Here is a 21,667-nt window from a genome sequence, read left to right as displayed (position 1 = left end):
TTTTTGTAAGAAGCTTACGGATGTTTACTTATATCCTTCCAAAACTTTTTGCGATTTTTTCGACTCTCATTCCAGATTTCTTTCTAATATAGTAAGCTCTTTTGATCTATTTCCACCGTGGAGACTCAGATCCCAAAGTGAATTTTCAAGCCTATTTGGCGAGGAGTGCAAGATTCATTTGCTCAATATTTTTAATCCTCAACCTTTCTTGTTTTTTAGATCTACAGACAACATTTCTATCAAGCAAGCACTGAAATCCACTAACCATATCCTTTACTTTCCAAAGAAAAGCATGCATGATTTTATCAATTCTATTCAGAAACCATTTTGGCAATTTAAACCGATATGTAATAGGAAGGCAGAGCAGTGTGAAAAGAGTTTATCAATGTGAGTCTACCTCCCAAGGAGAGAAACATTCCTTTTCACAAAGGCCAATTTTGAGTGTATCTTCTCCAAGAGGGGCATCCACATCTATTTGGGGATTTTTTTTTTTTTTTGTCACTCAAAGGAAGACCTAAAAAATCCTACTTGGCCGTATCACCTCCTGCTTACAGAACAACACAGCTTCTAATATTGCTCTACTTCAGGCGTCAAAAAACTGATGATGCATGCCACTTTGCCATATCAATTCTCTTATATATAATAAATATAAAGGGTGTTTTGGTCACTAGAAGGTATCCATGGGTCCCATTGTTTCTAATTAATTGGCAGCATCCGTGAACTTACGAGGGAGCCTTCTGTTTTGGCTCGTTTGGCATTGAATGGAGAAGAGTTGGAAAGCAATCCCGTCGAGGAAACCAGAGTGGCAGAACCATCTCTCTCTCTCTCTCTCTGTCTGTCTCTGTAGGCACTCGGGCTTTTCTATATAAATTAAAAATGATTGGATATAAGCATGACCATTGTGATGATAGACAGGAGCTTCATGATATGAAATATTAATGTTGAAAGAATATTATTTTTTAGAATAATCTTAATCGACAGATGAATAAATTAGATGTGGACAACAGATTAATTCTCTATTAACCAAGAGACCGTCTATTATACAGACTAGTTTGATGGCATATTGGACCCATTCATGCACCAAGATGACGCTGCTTTAACCCCACTTAATGCAGCTCTGTTGTGTATAAATTATGTTTTTCTAAAAACATGAAGTGCTCGAGAATTTTAGTCCTCACATGTAATGTTACAGTGCAAAACGAATTGAAATCTTATTCTTAGGAAGGTTTTTGTTATGAACATCCACTGCATATATGTATCCTGTTTTAATAATTTGCAGTACTTTATATGGTGTAAAAATGTCTATCTATTTTTGCCAATCATAGAGCTTGGAAAATAAGTAGGACAACTATTTAGGATTTATTCCTTTAATTTTTTTGGGGAAAAATATGTAATACATGCTACTTAGTAGTTGTAAGAGAATCCCTTTTATTTTACTTTTATTTTTTTCATTTACCCTTTTAATATAGATAATCCTTGTCCTTTCCTTCCGCTTCACTAACATTAACATCTCGTGTTAAAAATGAATGATGTAAATATAAATATTAGAGATGATATGGATAGGGGGTGTAAAGGAGTACATGAGTGAGCTAATCTCTTATTCAAGTTTTGTTCGGAATTTAAGCTCGAACTTATATCAACCCTAACCCTAATTGAAATAAGAGAGAGAAATATAGAAAGAGAGTATGGTCAAACTTGGGATCTTTAGCCATCGATGAAGGAGCTAGGTGGTGCCACTGAGGTGGTAGCTCAATGGAACGGAGCCTTACTTACAACCAAGTAGTTCCGAGTTCGAAACCCACGGGCGACGATTAAATTATAGAGACCGGATGCTTCTTGCTCGGACACGGGGTTTGGAAGGGCTACTAGTCCGCTGGTAGCCTCGGTGGTGCCAAGTGTGATGTACTCACACAAAGAATTCGTGCCGGAGCCCAGAGGGGTATCCGAGCCAGGCCTATAGGTAGGGAGAGTATGAGTAAAACCGGTCGGGGTGTCCAACACATGGTCATTTCTGCTTGCATCGAACATTCTCCTGGCAAGGTGGGGGCTGCTATGCGGGGGTGGGCTCGTCCCTTCCTCCCCCTTTCCTCTTTTTTTAGCAAAAAAAAAGAAAAAGAAAAGGAGCTGGGCGGTCAAAGTCCTAGTAGGCAACTTAATCCTCTTGGTGTCAGAGAGCCGGCATGCTTGTACTTAGCAAGGATATAGGGATGAGAAACAATAACAAACTGACCTAAATTTAGGCATAATTTGTTGGAGTTTTAATTAAAAAATATTATTTTATTTTTTAAATTTTAGTTATTTTAAATATTTTTAAAATATTTTTTGTTAGGCGCCTTTTTTAGATGAATTTGTACTCTTCGAAAGAGAATGCTGCTCCCCCCCCCCCAAAAAAAAAGGGTGTCGAAACATTATATATCTTCGAAGCTATTGCGTCTCTTCAATTTCCGAATAGAGTTTATAAATAGACTTCTTTGGAATCACTAGTAATTCAATCCACAACTTTTCTTCATACTTAAATTCTTTTTTATTTTTAATATTATAATATAATTTTAAAAGCTCGAGCTCGGTGCTTGACTCCTTGTCAAATAAATATACGGATCGATAGGATACGCAGCATGCAGACGTGGGAACGGAAATCCACTTAGAAATATATAATATTCTTGGACATCCTACGGGCAGGATCGAAAATCCGCTTAGAAATAAATTTGCACGCATCCTTGTTAGTTACTGAATGATTGTCCTACACCAACTAAATGCATATTTGATCGCGGAAAATCAAAACCAAGTTGGCACAAGTCCAGTATTTCGCGCGGGCTGGAGGTAAAATTTTTGGTGACTAAATTTTGGTCCCTAAAGGTTCACCTCCATTGACTAAAAAAAATGCAGTCGAGAAACGTATGCATGTAGGGGACGTGTGAGAAACCAAACAAACCCTAGCTAATTCCCTATTCCTCTATTCGGCTTTATCTCCTTGCCTTCACCCGTCGCGTCCTTTGTCCGTTCGCGAGTCTCTTCGGCGTCGGCGTCCCAAGGTATATTTCCTCCGGAATTTGATTTAGCAGAGGCCGAGAGAGAGAGGGAGAGGGAGAGGGAGAGGTGGTGGTCGTCAGGCCGGGTTGTCAGAAGATTTGGAGGCGAGGCGGAAGAAGAAGAAACCCAGGAGGGCTTCTCCTCCTTCGTCGCCGCCGCAGCCACCGCGGAGAGGTGGGGGTCGTCGGGGCCGGGTTGTCGGGAGATTTGGAGGCGAGGCGGGAGAAGAAGAAACCCAGGAGGGCTTCTCCTCCTTCGCCGACGCCGCAGCCACTGCAGCCACTATGGAGGGCTTCTCCTCCTTCGCTGCCACCGCAGCCACCGCGGAGGGCTTCTCACTACCAGAAAACAAGCGTATAGTGACGGAAAACTAGTGACGGCCCGTTATCAGTCACTATTTGTGACGGATTAGTGACAGACAGAAATTTGGTCACTATGGTGTGAACTTAGTGACAGACAGGTTACAGAATACACGGATAGGGTGGGCGCCAAAACTTAGTGACCATCGTAGTGACGGAGTATCTGTCACAAAACTGGTAACTGAAATTGCAACCAGGCAGTGACAAATTCAGTCATTACAAAAATCGTAACCCAAGTATTTATAAATTTTTAAAATATTATTTTTGGTAGTGATGGATTATTGACAAAAATTTCCATCACCAAATTTAATTTTTAATTTCAAAAATATTAAAAATATTATTTTTGAGTAATTATAAATTAAAAAAAGGTAAAAAGAGAGAAATCCAAAATGAAACTAAGTGTGCCCGCCGCCTCGCCCAAATCTCTTTGATAGCCCAAATCCCAATCGCTCTCCAGAAAATCCAAATCCCCTCTTCTCATTCCCAAATCCTATGGCGCCGACCATAAACGATGACCCATTTGCACCCCTAGTGATTAACGGCAGTAAACTATTTGGAATGCTCCGCCTAAGGCTGAAAACGGGTCAGATTTTATCCGACCGTATCCGTTTCCGTATTTGATTTGGGTTAGATTCGGATGCTGTTTTGTTCATCCGATCGGATTCAAATACGGATCCGGATAGTTAGTTTAAAAATATTCCGGATATGGATATGGATACAGATACGGATAGATCTATTTTTTCGGATTCGAATTCGGATATCTGATTAAATAATTGATCAAATCAGGTCCTTTAGGATTTAGAACCCAGATGATGGGTCCATGAGTAATCCTATCTATGAGTCCATGAGCCTAGCTTATAAAGCTAAGGTCGGGGGCCCCGTGCAGTACAGATGGATATACCCTTTGAAAGGTAAAATCTGTAACCATAACAATTTCTTTAAATCCATTAAATAGTTTCTTTAAATCCATTAAATTCGAGAAATTAATATATTAATCTTATTTATAGGCTTATGCGTGATCTAAAGCAAAAGGTAAAGAATCGAGCATCGATTGAAGGTTCCATTGTTGAGACTTATATCATAGAAGAAATATCCTTGTGCATGATTTTATTTCAGGTCTTATGCCGTTACCAAATACCACCTAAACAACTACTGGTAGATGGCTGAGGCAAGCTGGAATTAGGTCTGTCCCTTTAAGACAGGACCCAACCCAAACCCTCATCTTTTTAATCTCCCTGGCCGGAGGTGGTCAAATCCATCGGACGGTCCTGATCAAGTTAAAGATTAATCCTGGCGGAACACTGGGAGGAGAACTGAGGCCCGTAAAAACCTAGCTCCCTTCCCCTTTCTCCTCAAAACCCTACCTCCACTTCTCCTTCCTCGCGCCTCCAAAACCCTATCTGAAAACCAGAGGGGAGAGGGAGGAGAAACCCTAGAATTCCAACCTTCTCCTCGTCAAAGCCTCGCTCCGTCGGGCGATGGCACTCTACCTCCCCTTTGAATCCGCCTCCGGCTACATCCTCTTCCACGCGTACGGCCTCGACGAGATCGGCCAGAACACCGAGGCCGTCCGGAACTCGGTCCTCGACCTCATGCGCCTTTGGCAAGGTGGTCAAGCTCGTCGCCTTCCACCCTTTCTCCTCCGCCCTCGATGCCCTGAACCAATGCAACGCCATCTCCGAAGGTGAGCTTCGAACCCTACCTTTTCCCCCCATCTGCTACCCATTTGGGGTTCGAAGTTACAAATTTATTCTATTTTGTTGCGGGCTTCTAGGGCTCATGACCGATGCGTTGAGGAACTTCTTGGAAATCAACCTCCCGAAACCAAAAGAGGGGAAGAAGGCTAAGTTCAGCCTCGGCGTTGCAGAGCCCAAGGTTGGGTCTCAGATCTTTGAAGTGACCAAGATTCCTTGCCAGAGCAATGAGTTCTCTCGAGCTCCTTCATGGTGTCAGGTTGCACTTTGATAGGTTCATTAAAGACTTGAAGATTGGATTTTTGTCACCTGATTGAGTAGTTTATATCTGCTATAAGTTATACTGGGTTTTCATGTAAAGATGATGTTGTTCTGTTTATTTTGTCTTTGTGGTTATAGCCATTAGACTTGGAGAAGCCTCAGCTGGGTTTGAGTACAATCATTGTTCAGGATCTCGGTCATTTGTTGCAACAATGACTATACCGGTAATACATTTTTGAGTATGTACTGGCTATATTTTTAGTGAATTGCCTGTGAAACAGTCTATGGGATAATTTTGGCTATTGTAAAATAAACAATTTGCTGCAAGTAGATTTTTTATTCTAGTTTGCTGCAAATATATTTTTGGAATTCTTTTATGCAAGTAGATCTGACAGTTATTCTAGTTTTCTTATTATGTAGTGGCTATATGCTAATCTAAATTACACTTTGCAGCCGGAGTTTAATGATTCTGAAAACCTTGAATTTTCAGAATTCTATAAGAAAACTCATACCAAGAAGAACAAAGAGTGGATTGATCCTATTTGCGTCGTGAAACATGTAGGTATCTGAAATCTCAATAATCATTTAAATTAGTTTATACTTTTGCAAGGTTATATACATTTAATTCTGTTGTTACCTTTGCATTGATAGTCAAAGATGTTGAGCTTGCGAGAAGAATCTTTCCAATCCGGTGTGCAATTAACATAAGAGGAGATGTCTAGACAGACACTTGGAAAAAGAAAGAGATACATTCTTAGATTTAGGGTTGGGCTGAAGCCCTCTTCATCTTCTTCCATACCTAGTCGTGTGTCACAAGACCATGTTGGGGAGTTGCAGAAACTTAAAGCTGAGATGGAGGAGATAAAGATGGAGCATGAGGAGCTGCGGAGGCAATTGGAGCAGGAGAGGAGAGAGCATGAGGAGGAAAAGAAAGAGCGAGAGGAAGAACAGAAGCAAATTGCACATCTTACAAGTTTGGTGACAGAGTTCTTAAAGAAAAAGACCAAACACACAAGTCATCTATCCATCATAATGGGCCATGTATTCAACTGGTGGTACAAATACTCGTTGGTATGTATTCTCATTTATATTACGTAGGTTATTTAGAGATTTTGACCAAATTAAGCGAAATGTCATTGTGAACTTATACTTGAATTTTAGTTTATTATTTTTCACATGTGGTTATTGATTGTGTATTCTTTTTTGCTTTCTCAGATACATGGTGGAGTTATGAGCATGTGAAATCTAGTTTCTGGTACATGAATAGCTTTTGTTCAGATGATCATGGTGGAGTTGTCTGCAAGCAGAATCCAGTTTTTAGTATAAGAATATTTTTATCTACATGATGGTTGTTTGGATGAATAGCAAGATCAGATATTTTGGGATTTTTAATTTACATTTTGATGTGTTTGGTGATGATTATCACCTTAACATATGGTATGGATGAAACATTGTGATGCATGGTTAATAGGTATGCTTAACGTTAGACTTATAGATGATGATATTTATAATGAATGATTATGGATTCTCCAACATTGTGTATACTTTTATTTTTATGAGCAAATGTATTGTGCAATATGGATATTGGATAAGTTGTGTTGGTTGTACAGAATTTGGAACGAGCCCAAAAATAAATATTAAGCTTATAATTTGAATTGTTAATTATATACAGGTTAATACTTTCTGCCACCAAAAAATGTTTGTTGCCAATGCATTCCAATACATTCTACGACCAAACTATTAGTGGGGGAAGATAGACATTCAGTGACCATTGTTTTGGTAGCAGAAGACAAACCTTCCACGACCAACTATTTGGTCGGCGTTGAAATTAGCGACAACAGCTTTGGTCGCTGATAATTTTCTTCGGCAACCAAACGTTGGTCGTTGTTGGTGTACCTTAGGTGACCATACAATATTGGTCGCCAAAACTTTTCAGTGACTAGGGTTTGGCGACGAAGAGTATGCTAATCGCGAAAAGATTTCAGCGACCAAATAAGGTTATTCGGCGACTAGAATCTTAGTTGCTGAATATGTATTTTCTTGTAGTGAGAGAAAGATCAGAAGTACCATCAATGGGCTTTTCTTCAAAAGATCTAAAATGTGAAGAGAGATGAAAGGGGAGGAGGAGGGATTGAGAGACCGGGAGAGGGTGAAGAGCAAAAAGAGGGAAATGAGATAGCGGAATGAAGTAGAGGTGGTGAAGTGGAGGCCTCACCTTTAGAGCTTCTCGGATAAGCTGTTGGATCTTAATCCGGTAGCAAAATCAATTATTTATCAAGAAAGTTATCAACCATTGGATTAAATTTCAATGATCAATTTTAACTTATTATCAGCATATAATATATATCATTTATTAATATATATGTATTACAAATTTGAGGGAGTGAAATGAAGTAGAGGTGAAGTGGGAGCGTCACCTTTAGGGCTTCTGAGATATGCTATTGGATTTTCATCTAGTAGCAAAATCAATTATTTATCAACAGAGTTTTTAACCATTGGCTTAAAGTTTCAAGATCAATCTTTACTTATTATCAATATATAATGCGAATAGCTTGCTCCTTTGACACTTCTACCTATAGTGCCGCCTATTATGTGGGCATGAAAAATTCAACTAAGCCATGTAGCACAGATGGTCAATAAAAGGAGAGAGAACGGGCAGGGGTAGTTGATTGTTGAGTTAACAACATTAATGAGGCTCAAGTAACTCTTCATGTGCAATTAAGGGCACCCTAAAGATTTTTCCAAAATATTAATTAATTATGTAAGTTCAATCTAACATTTATTCTTAATTTAGTTATACTTTAATTAATAGTAAAAAGTATGAGCAATTAACACGATAGATTTAATAGAGAGGAGTAGTTGATGAATGAGTGATCATCTAAACCTCTGATATTTTTTTCTCACTTGTCCGGTCTAATATACCTATTATTGATGAGCAAACGACCTAGTCCAATATATAAATCCAACATAAACTTTCTTTCAGAGGTCGTTTCAACAGGAAAGCAAGGGCTTTTTAGGCTAGGAGACCTCGAGAAAGGCAACCACTCTGAAACATGAGCAAAGATAGCCGACCCCATCTTATTAGTTTAATCTGCTTCGGAGCCGAGGGGGGACATTCGCTTACGTGCCACTTCTCATGCAGGAACAGGTCTTCTTTTTGGCTCAAGCTTCCCTAATGATACGTCTTAGACATCAGTGATTGAATCCTTAATTTCTTTAATCCCCTTCACAGGTTAGCCATGGCTTTTCTCCATGGCCCTTTGTCCCATATTTCTTCTCAATTCCCCTCGTCCTTTCTCAGGCTTTTTTTTTTTTTGGTGCATAGTCCTTTCCCCGGTCGAGGCACGTAGGCCTAAGCCAAGCTTAGGGAGACCTCATGTGACGGCAAGGACAGGGTGAGTTAAATAAGACCACCAAACTCAAGGGTATTTGATCGTATGGTTGAGAAGTCATGGCATTTGATCTTACTCTCCTTTGATACTGTATCTAGCTTAATCTTCAATCTTGCTATGTATTTTTCCTATTAATTTTTTATGAGGCTTCTTGCTTTAAAGCCTCATTTTGTCTCTCCTTCAATAGCTTAATGGAGCGGGGAAATATATTTTATCTCTTTTTTAAAAATCAAGTCATAAATGATATATGCTAGGATCACTGAGAGTGCTGCCACAGGGACCAAACTTGCTAAACAAGAGAAAGTCCTTCATAACTGAGGATTGGTGCAATTTCTAGGTTGGCCCAAAATTATTTTTGATACTTTAATATCCTAAAATCTATATATTAGTTATGATCTCCAAATATCTTTTTTCTTTTTTCAAATTCTACATCCTCAATCAATAAACATATTACGAAACTAAATCAAGTCGATCTGAATTTTTTTCAAAAAAAAAAAAAGCTAACCACATTAGCTAAAATGAGTTTTAAACTTACTTAAAAAAGTAAAGTCCTTCATAATCTTTGAGCATCTTCAGAGCAACATCCACATGCAAGGAGTTTATGGCAGGTCCGAGAGGACATCACCATGACAGAAACAAGTAGAGCCTCTATCAGCTGCAGCTGGGTTCTGAGGGTGTGCTCTCACCAAACTTTACCCAACAAGCCTTCAAATTGAAAGGGAAAAGGCCGACTAAAGCCAGCCATTTGGTTATAGTTGAGTACAAGCTCTGTTCAGCCTGTATCCAAGATTTGGGGTCATCCGAGCCCCACATAAAGCAAAAGTTACTATTAAAAATTGCATGGTATGAGATGTAGATTGGCTGCTTAGAAGAGTGGGAAATTGCAAAGGGTAAACTTATGCAGCTATTTAAATGTTAAAAGGGGTTCGAAGATATGATAAGTGGGGCTGTTATGGAAACAAATTGTATGATTAATAAGATCTTTACAAGAAAGCACTGATGCAACCTTGTGGGTGGGATGCCTTCGGTGAATGATTACGTTACTGTCTGCTAAGTAAGGACTAAGGCTTTCCATGATTGAGAAGTTGTAAAAGCAAGGCTGTTAAAAAAATAGACTGCCCTAGGTATGAATAAGATCAAGTTGATCCGGAATCGACAGGGCTGGAAATATATAATGTTGTCCGGATTTAGCTATAGGATTCTTTTTATGATATCAAGCATATTATCCCATAACAAAAATTTCCCCATGATTAATTAATTACATTTTACTAACTTATTTTTAAAAATTAAATATTAGAAGTCTATGTCTTATGCTTAGCTAGATTTTTAACTAGTCATGCATTCATTTGTCAGTTACTTCCAATCTGGAAAACTCAAGTATAGACTGAGATAAAAATCAACCTTCAATGTCACCACTAACATTATTTGGTACAAAGAAATTGTATGGGCATGGTAGGGTCATAGACAAAGGGCAGAATCCATGCTCGAAACGCATGGGCGTCGATTAAATTGTGGAGACCGAATGCTTTCTGTTCGGACACGGGATCTGAAAAGGCATATCGCTCTGCTGATAGCCTCGATAGTGCCAGGTGTGACGTACTCACACATGATGTTCGTGCCGGAGCCTAGAGGGATAACCGAACTGGGCCCATGGATGGGGAGGGTATGAGTAAAATCAGCCAGGGTGCCCAACATACGGTCGTTTCTGTCCGCATTGAATATTCTCCTGATAGAGGCTGTTACGCGGGGGTGGGCTTGTCCCTTTCTCCCCCCTTCCCCTTTTCGATTTACCCGAAAAAAAAACCATCTCATCCAACGCACGCACGCACGCACGCACAACCCTGATATTTTAACCATTTTGATTTCTTGCCAACACTCTTCACCTGAAACCAACATTTCTTCCACTCTAAATCTTGTTGTAACATAGAACTTCTACTTTACAATACATTCTCATATTGTTCAAACTTTATGGTAACTTTACATATCAATTCAATCTGCAGCGACCTCCTATAATTGAACCTTTTTGATTCCTTATTCATCACAGAGGGCCCCAAATAAACTGATTAAACTTCGGCATTTTTTTAAAATATATAAACTTTGGCATTCAAATAAATCCCAGTCCCTGCGGTTTTAGCCTATGAGATATTTAAGTATTTATCTACCAATGCCTTAAAGATCGTTTAAAAGAAAAGTCACCGCCATCACGGGCGGGTGAAACCGAAGTATCTTTTAGTGCTTGACCTCACATCAGCATGCTTTGCTGCCTCTTTTCAGTTTTCACATCAGCACGCTTTGTTTGCACATCAGTAAAACAAGACAAAGTATACACAGGGGCTCAACATCATAGCCTCCAAAAGCAGCCACATGAGTGCAACAAGAAATAGAAACAAGTGACAGCAGAGAAGCCAAAGTTAGAGCACATACAACTGATGCATATATCAGCAATTTGTTTTATGTATAACTAGCATCCATCCCATCAAATGTTCCCCCTGTTAACTTAATATGAAAAGAATCATGGTTTTTGCATTACTGATTTTTTTTTTCAATGAACAGCTTGGAATATTTACCAACGTTTCAAAATTATTCTGAGACTTTTTCTGAATTCTCTTATTCAGTGGAATGTTTTTGATAAGTTAATCTATTTGTTCTATATGTTCACCTTTTAATCACCACCATATTTCCAGATTCCTCTCAATTTACCAATGTAAATAATTGATACAATTTAGAGTAGCATATATGACAGTACGTGGTTAACCGACATATCCTCAGTTCTGCAATTAGTACATGACATAACAGTGGACTTGGTTCAGTGGAATTAGTACATGACTAACTCATCCAACATCAGCAAATTCTGCTTCTATCATCAGAAAGATATTTCTCAAAGTAGAATTCAGATAAGGTAGGGACAGATAGCAGGATTTCATGATATACCATCCTGTCATTGGTGCATACATTAAATGACCTACCTGCGAAACAAAATTGAAGCAAATTGCTTTGGATTCCTGGGAAGTAACAATTGATGACAATGGCGTAATGGATAATCATGTCACACTTACCTCATTATGATGCTGCCTCAGGCCGAGGAGCTTCTTGTGTTGGTCTTCTGCGTTCAGATGGAGGACCGTCCCTCCGTCTCTCGTACCTTCTGCTCTGGTATTTTGAACCACTTCGCTGTTTTGGTTGGTAGGTTGGGTATGTACATGGAATTATCTCCCCGTTTATATATTTATCACCTAAAGGGATGAACAAACCATGGAGTTAAAAGTACTGAAAACAGTACAGATTAATGACAATAACATACGTGCACTGCTTAAACTTACCTCCATAGTCCTTGTTTTTCACATCAATATAGGAATCTGGTAGTACCCAGAGAACACCAGGCAATCCTACACAAGATGGAAATCGATCTATAGACAGATTAAGATGGATAGTTTTGTAACTTCAGAAAGAAAGTATGATCTTTGCCAAGATACTAGCTCACCCTTGAATTTCTCTGCAGTCTCTTCAGATACAGTGCATTGAAAGCCAGTATAAGTAGTAGTGCTAAAAGCATACATGTTCTTTTTCGCTTCCTCCATGCTGCAAAATGCCACCTTGTTAGAAAGAGATCAGATTTTCCTATAAGAACTCCGAGAATAGGGATTACAGCCTGGTTTCCCTTCCCATCCACTAAGATTTTAGATGTCAATGAGTCAATAAACACTGTCCTCAAATACATCAGCAAAATGACAAGCATCTGCATCATGAATGCTTGACTACTAAGTTGAATCATATTAAATCAAGACATGTTTTGCCTCCAGGACATCTATATGTATATGCAAGGTTAAAATAGTGTCTCGTCACTATAATTCATTAATTCCAATAATATCACTACATGCATGATGGATCCCGGCACATGTGATGCCAACGATTTATTCAAGAGAAAAGAACATTTGTCAGATATATTTGATAACACACACTTATTTTATGTCCTCTTCTTTATCTTTCTTGGTCAGTTACAAGAAACTGAATATGAAGGGAATTATCTATTAAAATAAGGGTGAAATTGTAAAAGGATATTGAACACCCGCAATGATGACCACTGCAATGTTTGGCCAAAGGTTCTGTGAGTGACATTTAGTGGCATCGCGGCCTCAACCTGCATATTTTTCAGAGTCTTACTATGAGAGATTTAGAAAGCTCAACCCACTGCTGCTTGAGGTAGAGCTGATCCTTTGGCTGCTAAGCTATGGATCATGGAGAAGGAAAAGCTATTTGATGCATTGTAGTACTGCAAGGATGTGAAGGTGAGGTTGGCTATATCCAAATGCCAAAGAAAAATGCAGAATATTGGTGGACTGCAACTAAGACCAGTAATAAGGATGCTTGAGAACAATTGACATGGGAAGAATTCAAGAAGATATTTAATGATTAATATTTTCCTGGGTTAGTGAGACTAGAAAAGGCGAATGAGTTTCTAGCCTTGCAGCAGACAAATAATCTGATAGTATTGGAGTATGCTAACAAATTCAATGGAGTAGGATGCTTCTCATCCCACCTCTTTAAACTGGTTTGACCATGGGTTGAGTATGGCATTCAATATCGCTTGTCATCCCACCTCTTTAACTGTTATAAGGATATGCTTAAGAGACTTTTGAAGGTCGAGTTCGATATGAAGAGATCTGAATAGGAGAGATATTGATTATCCTTCGTCTTATATAGAATCTAGACAAAAATTGGCTTTCCATTGTGGCCTAATCAAGTATTGAGTTCAGTTCCAAATGGACAAACATACCAATCACACACGGCTCCCTTCTTGTTAGAATTGTTTCCTGAATTCTTATGTCGATTATCCTGAGTTCACATAGGTCTAGGCCTCGTCTTGTCACCCTGCTACTGTTCAGATCTCTTCATATAAGACTCAACCTTCAAAAGTCTCTCAAGCACATACTTATAACCATCAGGAGATGCGATGACAAGTGAAATCGATACCAAACTTCAATCCATGCTCAAACCGGTTTGCTTTATTCCTATCTGATTCAATAAGATGAGGAAAAAAGCATCCTAGCTCATTGAATTTGTCAGTATACTCCAACATCATCATGTTCTGTATTTATCACAAGGTCAAAAACTCATTCTCCTCCTCCAGTCTCCCTGACTCAGAAAAACATTGATTAAATATCTTCTTGAATTTCTCCCATGTCAACTGCTCCTAGCATCCTCATAAATGGTCTTTAGTTGCGGTGCACCAATATTCTGCATTTTTCTTTAGCATTGGTATAGCCAACCTCACTTTCATATCCTCAAAATACTGGAATGCATCAAATAACTTTTCCATCTACTTAATCCATGTCTTAGCAACTAGAGAATTAGCTTCACCCTCAAACTGTGGCGGGTTGAGCTTTCTAAATCTCTTCTAGTAAGAGTTCGAAAAATGTGTAGGTCAAGGAACTGCCAGCATCTACTGCTACTATTGACCACCTGACATACCCCAGCCATATCTGCTTGAGTGACTAGAGCATTAGGAGCCTGCTCAACTGGTTGATTAGCTCCCCCCTTGTGGCTCTTGCTCCCCTAGCATTTTGAGCTACCCGAGTCTCTGCTGGTCTACCCATAACTACTCCTCTTTCCATAGCAACCATGTTCCCCAAAGTTTCCTCTTCCTTGTTGCTTATGATCATTTATCGTAAACACCAACAACAATTAGCTCCACAAATAAGCAACAATAGGGTTACGAAAACTTATCTGCTCTTACTCAATCGAACGATGTCCAAACTACCCAGGAGCTGGGAGGTCTCCCCCATTGCAGTGGGAACCTTAACTTGTCCTACTAGAGCCTAAATTCAATCATGTAGTGGCCATAGAACTACTGAAGTTGGGCTAGGCTTAAGTTTTACTCACAATCAAGCTTATGCTCTAATTCCACTACTCATGGACTCACATCCCAAAAGTTTGAGTTGGAAGGACTGGCCCAGGCTAATAAACCTAAGTGGTACCCTATTTATTGGCCAATGCAGGGCTATGACAATCTCCCCTGCCCAATCTCGTGACACCCTTGTCATTGTTGGCTCTTACTTGAAAGAGGAAAGCCCACCCATGGCTCGAATCCTACTCGAACCTACTTGGTCCTCAGTGACTTTGGTATCCCTTAATGAAAGGCTCACATGATTAATAAAGGTTGTGACGTACAATGGGCTTGGCTTTAATACCACTAAATGTCACGCCCCAACTCTGAAACATGGCACGCCCATGCTTCTGTGAGGTACTGCCTATGATAACACGAAGCCAACTATAGTAACCTGTATAAAAATCCAACGCATACAAAATACAAACAGAATCCAAAATCTTCTAACAATTAAATAAAGAAACAAGTTGCTGGTATAGAACTTCTAAATCCACAACATACAAATGTTCAACATCCTAGAATCTTAAATCCACAAATCAAATATAAGTCCATAATATCATTAATCAATAAATAAACTATAAATCTGCTACAAAAGCCTCCAAGCTTGCTCGCACAAACCCCTAAACCTGGATCCCTCCCCGCTCCTAACTACCTTGCTCGTCTGAAAAGATAAAAAGAAGAGTAAGCTACACAACTCAGTAAGCCAACATCACACTACCTCACCGGATCAAACATAGATTTTACATAGCTCAATAAATCATTTAAAGATAATAACTGTTATTGGAAATAAAATATTTTATAGTAACAATATCATAAACGAAGTTATAAAATCAATCATGCTTTCACTATAAATGTGGTTCCAAGTGTAACACATAACTGAAGTCATAAAATATTTGTCATTTAGCCACATCCTAGCGCAAAACAAAGCTCTCAGATATTTAATGCTAAAGTCATTTGATATCCGTGGCAGGGTGGTAATGGACTACGTATCACAAATCATAGTTCAGGGTTCATATACCAACTTTATACCCGCTAGTGAGGCCATATAGAGTTAGCTACGAAATAACTGTATTTTTTAAAAACATACATAAACAAATAAGTTGAAAGATACTAAATGGCATTATAGAGTTCACGTTTCATAAACATGTCACTAACAATACAACATTCATAGAACCAATCTTTTATGATAAAAAATAATTTTCATAAAATCACATGATCAATTCTTCATTAAAGAAAAAATATAGAATAATCAATGTCTAATATCATTTATAACTTTTAAAAGTCTTCAGCATTAAAAATGACCACTAGTTCGAAACCAGTAAGGAGTGTAAGGGTTATCTCTTTTCACCCTAAGATCTTGAAATGTAGCTAAGCAAGCCAACTAAATCTATTTAAAGCTATTCAATGCCCAAGTAATCCAAATTCAACTTTGAAACCCAGATACATGATAGGAAACCAAAGAGAACTGAAAACGGATCAACATTACACAAAACAACACAATTTGGGATGCTACAAGGGGCGGCCTCATGCTCGGACTGGGGTGAAGGAAGGCTGTCACCTGCAGCGGTAAGCACCTACCAGAGATCTGACCTCCAATGAAGGTTATGACAACGATGACTGGCAGTGGAAGGAGAAGAGAAAAATAATATCGAGCAACAGGAGTCTAGCATGAATAAGGGACTGATATCATCACGCCTCTGCTTGCTCGCCAACCACCATTGTCACAACCTTCACCAAAGGTTGGACCTCTAGTAGGAGCTTATTGCTGCTGGTGCTGACTTTCCTTCATCCCAGTCTAAGCATGAGGCCGCCCCCTGCAGCACCCCAACTTGCATTGTTTTGAGCAATTTTGACCTATTTTCGGGTCTCTTAGATTTTCTATCGCGTATCTAAGTTTCAAAGTTGTTGATTATGAATTACTTAAGCTTTGAACTGCTTTGAATTGGTTTGGTTGGCTCGCCTAGCTGAATTTCAAGATCTTAAGATGAAAAGAGATAAGTAATCTTTACATTCCTTGCTAGTTTTTGAACTATCGATCATTTTCAATGCTTAAGGCTTTGTAAAAGTTATAAAATGATTTTTGACATTGATGATTCTATATTTTTCTTAAATAAGGATCGAGCATATGATATTATGAAACTTGTATTTTTTCATAAAAAGAATGGTTCCATTAATGCTTTATTGTCTATGAATTCTATAATGTCATTCAATGTCTTTAAACCTCCTTATTTATGTATGTTTTAAGAAAATATGATTGTTTTGGAGGTTCTCAGATAGTTATCTACAGTTCCTAGAAGTAGGGTACATTGACACCCAAAGTTAGTTCCATACAACCTTGCCAACAAGTATAAAGTTGGCATATGAACCATGTATTATGATTTGTGATACTTAGTCAATTACGGCTCCATCACTGGTATAAAATGATCTTACATTAAATATCTAAGAGCATTGTTTTGTGCTATGATGAGGCTAGATGACATGTTTTATGACTTTAGTTATGTTTTACACTTGAAATCATAGTTATGAACTTTACATGATTTATGCTTATGTGAAAGCATAACTGGTTTTATGATTTTGTTTATTATATTGTTACTATGAAATATTTTATTTTCAATGAAAGTTATTATCTTTAAATGATTTATTAAGCAATGTAAAACCTATGCTTGATCAGGTAAGTAGTTGGAGGTTTGCTTATTGAACTGTGTAGCTTACTCTTATTTTTATCCTTTCAAACTAGTAGGGCAGCTAGCAACGGAAGTGATCCAAGCTTGAGGATTTGTGCTAGCAAGCTTGGAGGCTTTTGCAGCAGATTTATAGTTTATTAGTTGATTAATGATATTATGGACTTGTAGTTGATAAATTATGGATTTGAAGATTCTAGGATTTTGAACATTTGTATTTTGTGAATTTAGAAGATCTATACCAGCAACTTGTTTTTTATTTAATTGTTGGGACCCTTTGGAACCTCTTATATTTTGTATAAGTTGAATTTTGATATAGGTTGAAGGCTTTTGCATTATAATATTAGAAATAAGTGCCCTATTGCAAAATCATTATAAAGGATAATTATGAAAATTCAGATATATGAAGACATGGAAATTAAATAAGTTCATACTCTACTACGATAACCATTACTAGTAGATAAATATGTTTGTAATAACAATTTCTTATGGCTACTTTATATAGCGTCTCTAAAACATCACTTATTTCTTCTAAGGCCATAATCTATAAGTTTTATTGTTAACAACGTAATAGAGGAACGCAAGAATCATTGTTCCTCCTTGTACAATTATAATAGACATTATTAAGGCAATATTACAAGCCATCAATTTTGAACCAGCATAACACCCTAAACATCTAGTGTAAAGTAAAGACTGTTTTCAGCTTAATGCTCCATGTGACTATTTGAGTTGCCCAAATGGCCCCTAGATCTATCTTGCAGAAAGTGGAAATTAAATTGGCAGTAAAGAAAGTGGGAGTTTCGAGACGAAGGAGAGGAAAGGCAACATTCACTACTTGCCCTATGCTAAAACAAGAAAATTAAACAATCCACACAATTCCTAACATACTTTCCCATAACTCTAATGGATTTCTAAAATCTTCAAGGAAACCTTAGATGAACTTACAAGCTTCAAACTCACTCCAAACGTCAATCCAAGGGTTAGGTATGGTTCAAAATGCTCCAATATTCATGGGTCATGTAGTAGAGCTGAAACAACCTTATGTTACGATACATGTCTTCATTGGCCCGCACACAATCATGTCCTTCCTTGCAAGCCCAGCACTGTTCTCTTCTAATTTTGCATCACCATCTAGTTTGTAGAATTTGATACTCAACTTCATAGCACTAGTTTGAGTTTGGATCATTAAATAATTGTTCATCTTCAATTCACCAAAACTAAAGGCTTCCGTAAGTCAGGTCTATGCAAAGCAATGAAAGAACCATAAAATATTCCATCAAAATATTGCTTCTCTTCTAACCTTTGCTTATTTCCCTCCTTTTTTCTTCTTTCTCAACTATTTCCCTTTCTTGCCCTTGTATTTTCCCCTTATTCATCTTTTTGTCTTTCTTCTTTATCAGTTTTCTTTTGCATCCCATATTTCCTCTCCAAAGAAATCAAATTGCAAAGACTAGCTTTTGATATACAAATTGGTTAAAATATAAAGTCTATGTTGTCTTTTCCCACAAATTTTTAGTTTTACACTATTATCTGAAGTCTAAAAATGAAGCCTTATTATGTTATTGGTAATTCTAAACCAGTAGCATTTTGATGTAACCTGAAAGGTGGCCATATAAGAAGAAATATATAACATAGAAAATTCTTTAGTGATATCTTACAATGTAGTGCCAAATAATTTCACCGACCTGGGTAGATAGAATCATTAGTAATAAGTCCATGCAATCTCACAAAACCACATCTAACACCTACCTAATCCACTGTTTGGGGTGAAGAGTTGCTACCTCCACCCTATGAGTAAAATTTCCATCATCCAGATAGGACATATGCCCAAATATCCACAAAGTTGCGCACTTGCATGAACACTTGCTACAATACCCTTGTATTTCATTTTATCATAAATGAAGGAAGAGAGGTAAATTAACAGTGTACATTATAGCTACCACATGTGGCAACTTTTGTTAATTTGACATTTATTTTAACTTTGCGTGCATCAATGCATTTTTATCTTTTTAACTTATTTTTGAATCCACCCAAATAAATAAAGATCAATTTCCATGACCAGATCATGAGTCATCTAACAAGTATTTTCCATATAACTGAATTGCGTGTCATGTTTCACAAATTTGTCAAGCCACTTTAAATGAATTTGGCATTAAAATATGCCAATGCTTATCTACATTTTATGTGACCCTTGCAACCTTGACTCTACAGCCTGTTGGCACCCCACCACATAAAAGATTTAAACAAAATCTAATATTCAAAGATAATGGCTACAGTATTATTAGTAGCTGAATAATGGTTTCATCCTAGTTTCAGTTGTCAAAACTAATAATTTGATCGCAATAATAACATATCTCAGAAACATGCCTAGGAAATCTAAAATCATCACACTAGTACTTGTCCTATTTTCTTCTCTATAAATTTGCTAAGAGAATTATATTAAGAACTCCACAAAAAAACCATAATCTTTCTTTAGGAAAAAAAAATCTCTCGAGCATGTTCATCCCAGATAGAAACCCGATATCAATCACCATAACTACAAGAAAGACATTCAGACATACAATCCTAGTTCATTAAAAAGAAAATAAGATAACAAATGTTGAAATTACCATGTATCAAAATGGTGGACACTAGAATCTCGAAAAATCTTTAGAAAGAAGGCCCCAATTCCATAAAGATCCGATCTTTTTAAATCTTCAAGCCGTTTACCTTCCGAGAACCGTGGCAAGGGTGTTGAGGTAGGTCTCGATCATCTGCTCCCGGGTGGGGGCAGGGTCCTTGGGGAACTCCATGACGATGAGCCAGTGGTTGTAGTCGCATCCGGGCAGCAGGATCGTCTCCCTCGGCTCGCTGCTGCTGCTCCTCCTGGACGAGTACTCCCCGTCCACTGCCATGGCCCGGGGCACACCCGGCAGGAAGGCCGGCCGGAGGCGGGAGGAAAAGGGGGGAAGAAGGGGATTGGGGCGGAGCGCGGGGACGTGGGCGCCGCGTGGGGCGATTCTATGGTTCGGCGAGGAGGTCATTAGGGCTTTGAGGGAGGAGAGAGAGGAGGAGTTCATGGTCGCCATTGGAGGGGGTGCGCGAAGAGAGAGTGGAGATAAGGTTGGGTTTGGGTGTATTGGGTTTTATTTTTGAGGGGAATGGACCTTTCTTTCGGGGTTGATGGGGGTTTAGAAGAAGCAGTTGGAAAAGCCGGTGAACTAATATCGGCAAAGATCGGCCGACATTATTTTAAACTCAGTTTTTACACAGAAGACCCTGTCTTTATATAAAATAAACCTGTTTTCAGGACAAACCCCTATACCATGCAAATATTATAAATAAATCTCTTTCATAGATCATCCACCGTTTTTCTCTGAAGCCTTCAACACCTTCAAGAACTTCTATTGGATTTGCTTTCTCTCTCTAATGGGAGAGAAGCAAGAGAAAAACACAAGGCAAAGTTGAAATATATTTATGAGATTTCATAAACTTATATATATATATATATATATATATATATATATATGGAGATATGAAGGTATAATTTTAATCCATAGAATATGCAAATATACCATCTATGCTACTATTGTAGATATCTCTATGTGCCCTTGTGCTTCTCCTTAATCTAATATTTTTTTCTTTAATAAAATATTTACTTAGATTTAAATCCAAACTATAATGTACATCTAAGCCCAGTTATCCTTAGCAAACCATTGGCAATCTCATTTATGCTCCTATATTTCCAAATAATCCTATAATCCTAAGCCCATAATAGTTCTTTAGGTCAAAAAAATCAAAATTATTTAGGAGCCATTTGGCCCACTAGCAAATGAAAGCTCAATTTTTATAAGTAGCTTTTATGTGCTAGCCTAACGCTCCTACTCGTTTACTTTTATATTTAATTATAACTAACACTTCTTTACATATTTCTATACCTATTTCTAGCCATGCCACCTAAATACCATGATACAACACATCACTCTCCTATAACCTTTTATTCATCATTTCTTACTAACTTTACATATCATCTCATGGTTAAAAGCTTTAACGTTAGACTTATCCCTTCGATTGCACTTGGCTGCATATTTTCTATAGATCAGAGATGAGTTATCCTACATCCCCCACCTTTTCTTCTTCGAATGAAGATAGTTAATACTAGGAAAGTCATTTAACCGGGTTAGTATGACCACTAGGGAGTATGAAATAACACCATCCCTTCTTTTAACTCCACTGCCTTAATTTCTTCTCTCTTACTTTTTCCTTTTCTCCTCAACATCTCACTATCTTTTCTTTGTTTTTTTTTTATGTATGAAAGCCCACCCATCCAACATTTCAATTAAATAGGGATTTTACATATCCAAGGATAAAGGAATCTTGAAGCATT

At 38.0% G+C, this 21,667-nt stretch overlaps 2 protein-coding genes across 8 annotated transcripts; one reads left to right on the top strand and one right to left on the bottom strand.

The window, feature by feature from the left end:
- The first annotated feature begins 4,695 nt into the window (after positions 1–4,695).
- LOC103712623 (unconventional myosin-VI-like) lies at positions 4,696–6,877 on the top strand. Of its 6 annotated transcripts, none has more exons than XR_604959.3 (6): positions 4,696–5,073; positions 5,164–5,342; positions 5,483–5,568; positions 5,835–5,902; positions 5,996–6,415; positions 6,560–6,877. XR_604959.3 is itself a non-coding variant. In XM_039119691.1 (3 exons), exons 2-3 carry the CDS (start codon positions 6,059–6,061, stop codon positions 6,584–6,586), a joined length of 384 nt encoding a protein of 127 aa, XP_038975619.1. In that variant the 5' UTR covers positions 5,599–5,902; positions 5,996–6,058; the 3' UTR covers positions 6,587–6,877. The 6 variants fall into 6 exon arrangements, 1 of the variants encoding a protein (XP_038975619.1); XR_604958.3 differs by having other exon boundaries at positions 5,798–5,902; XR_005508752.1 differs by having other exon boundaries at positions 5,164–5,568; positions 5,835–5,906.
- Positions 6,878–11,396: 4,519 nt separating this feature from the next.
- Positions 11,397–20,452, bottom strand: LOC103712622 (DAG protein, chloroplastic-like). 2 transcript variants are annotated; one of them, XM_008799190.3, is made up of 5 exons: positions 20,011–20,452; positions 12,218–12,315; positions 12,057–12,143; positions 11,793–11,969; positions 11,397–11,702 (listed from the first exon to the last, which is right to left on the bottom strand). In XM_008799190.3, exons 1-4 carry the CDS (start codon positions 20,367–20,369, stop codon positions 11,797–11,799), a joined length of 717 nt encoding a protein of 238 aa, XP_008797412.1. In that variant the 5' UTR covers positions 20,370–20,452; the 3' UTR covers positions 11,397–11,702; positions 11,793–11,796. The 2 variants fall into 2 exon arrangements, with proteins under 2 accessions (XP_008797412.1, XP_008797413.1); XM_008799191.3 differs by having other exon boundaries at positions 12,057–12,122.
- Between the last annotated feature and the right edge of the window lie 1,215 nt (positions 20,453–21,667).

This window comes from Phoenix dactylifera, unplaced genomic scaffold (genome assembly GCF_009389715.1).
Source record: "Phoenix dactylifera cultivar Barhee BC4 unplaced genomic scaffold, palm_55x_up_171113_PBpolish2nd_filt_p 000599F, whole genome shotgun sequence".
Taxonomy (NCBI): Eukaryota; Viridiplantae; Streptophyta; class Magnoliopsida; order Arecales; family Arecaceae; genus Phoenix; species Phoenix dactylifera.
The sequence above is the reverse complement of the archived record's forward strand: the minus strand, read 5'-3'. Positions and strand labels throughout refer to the sequence as shown.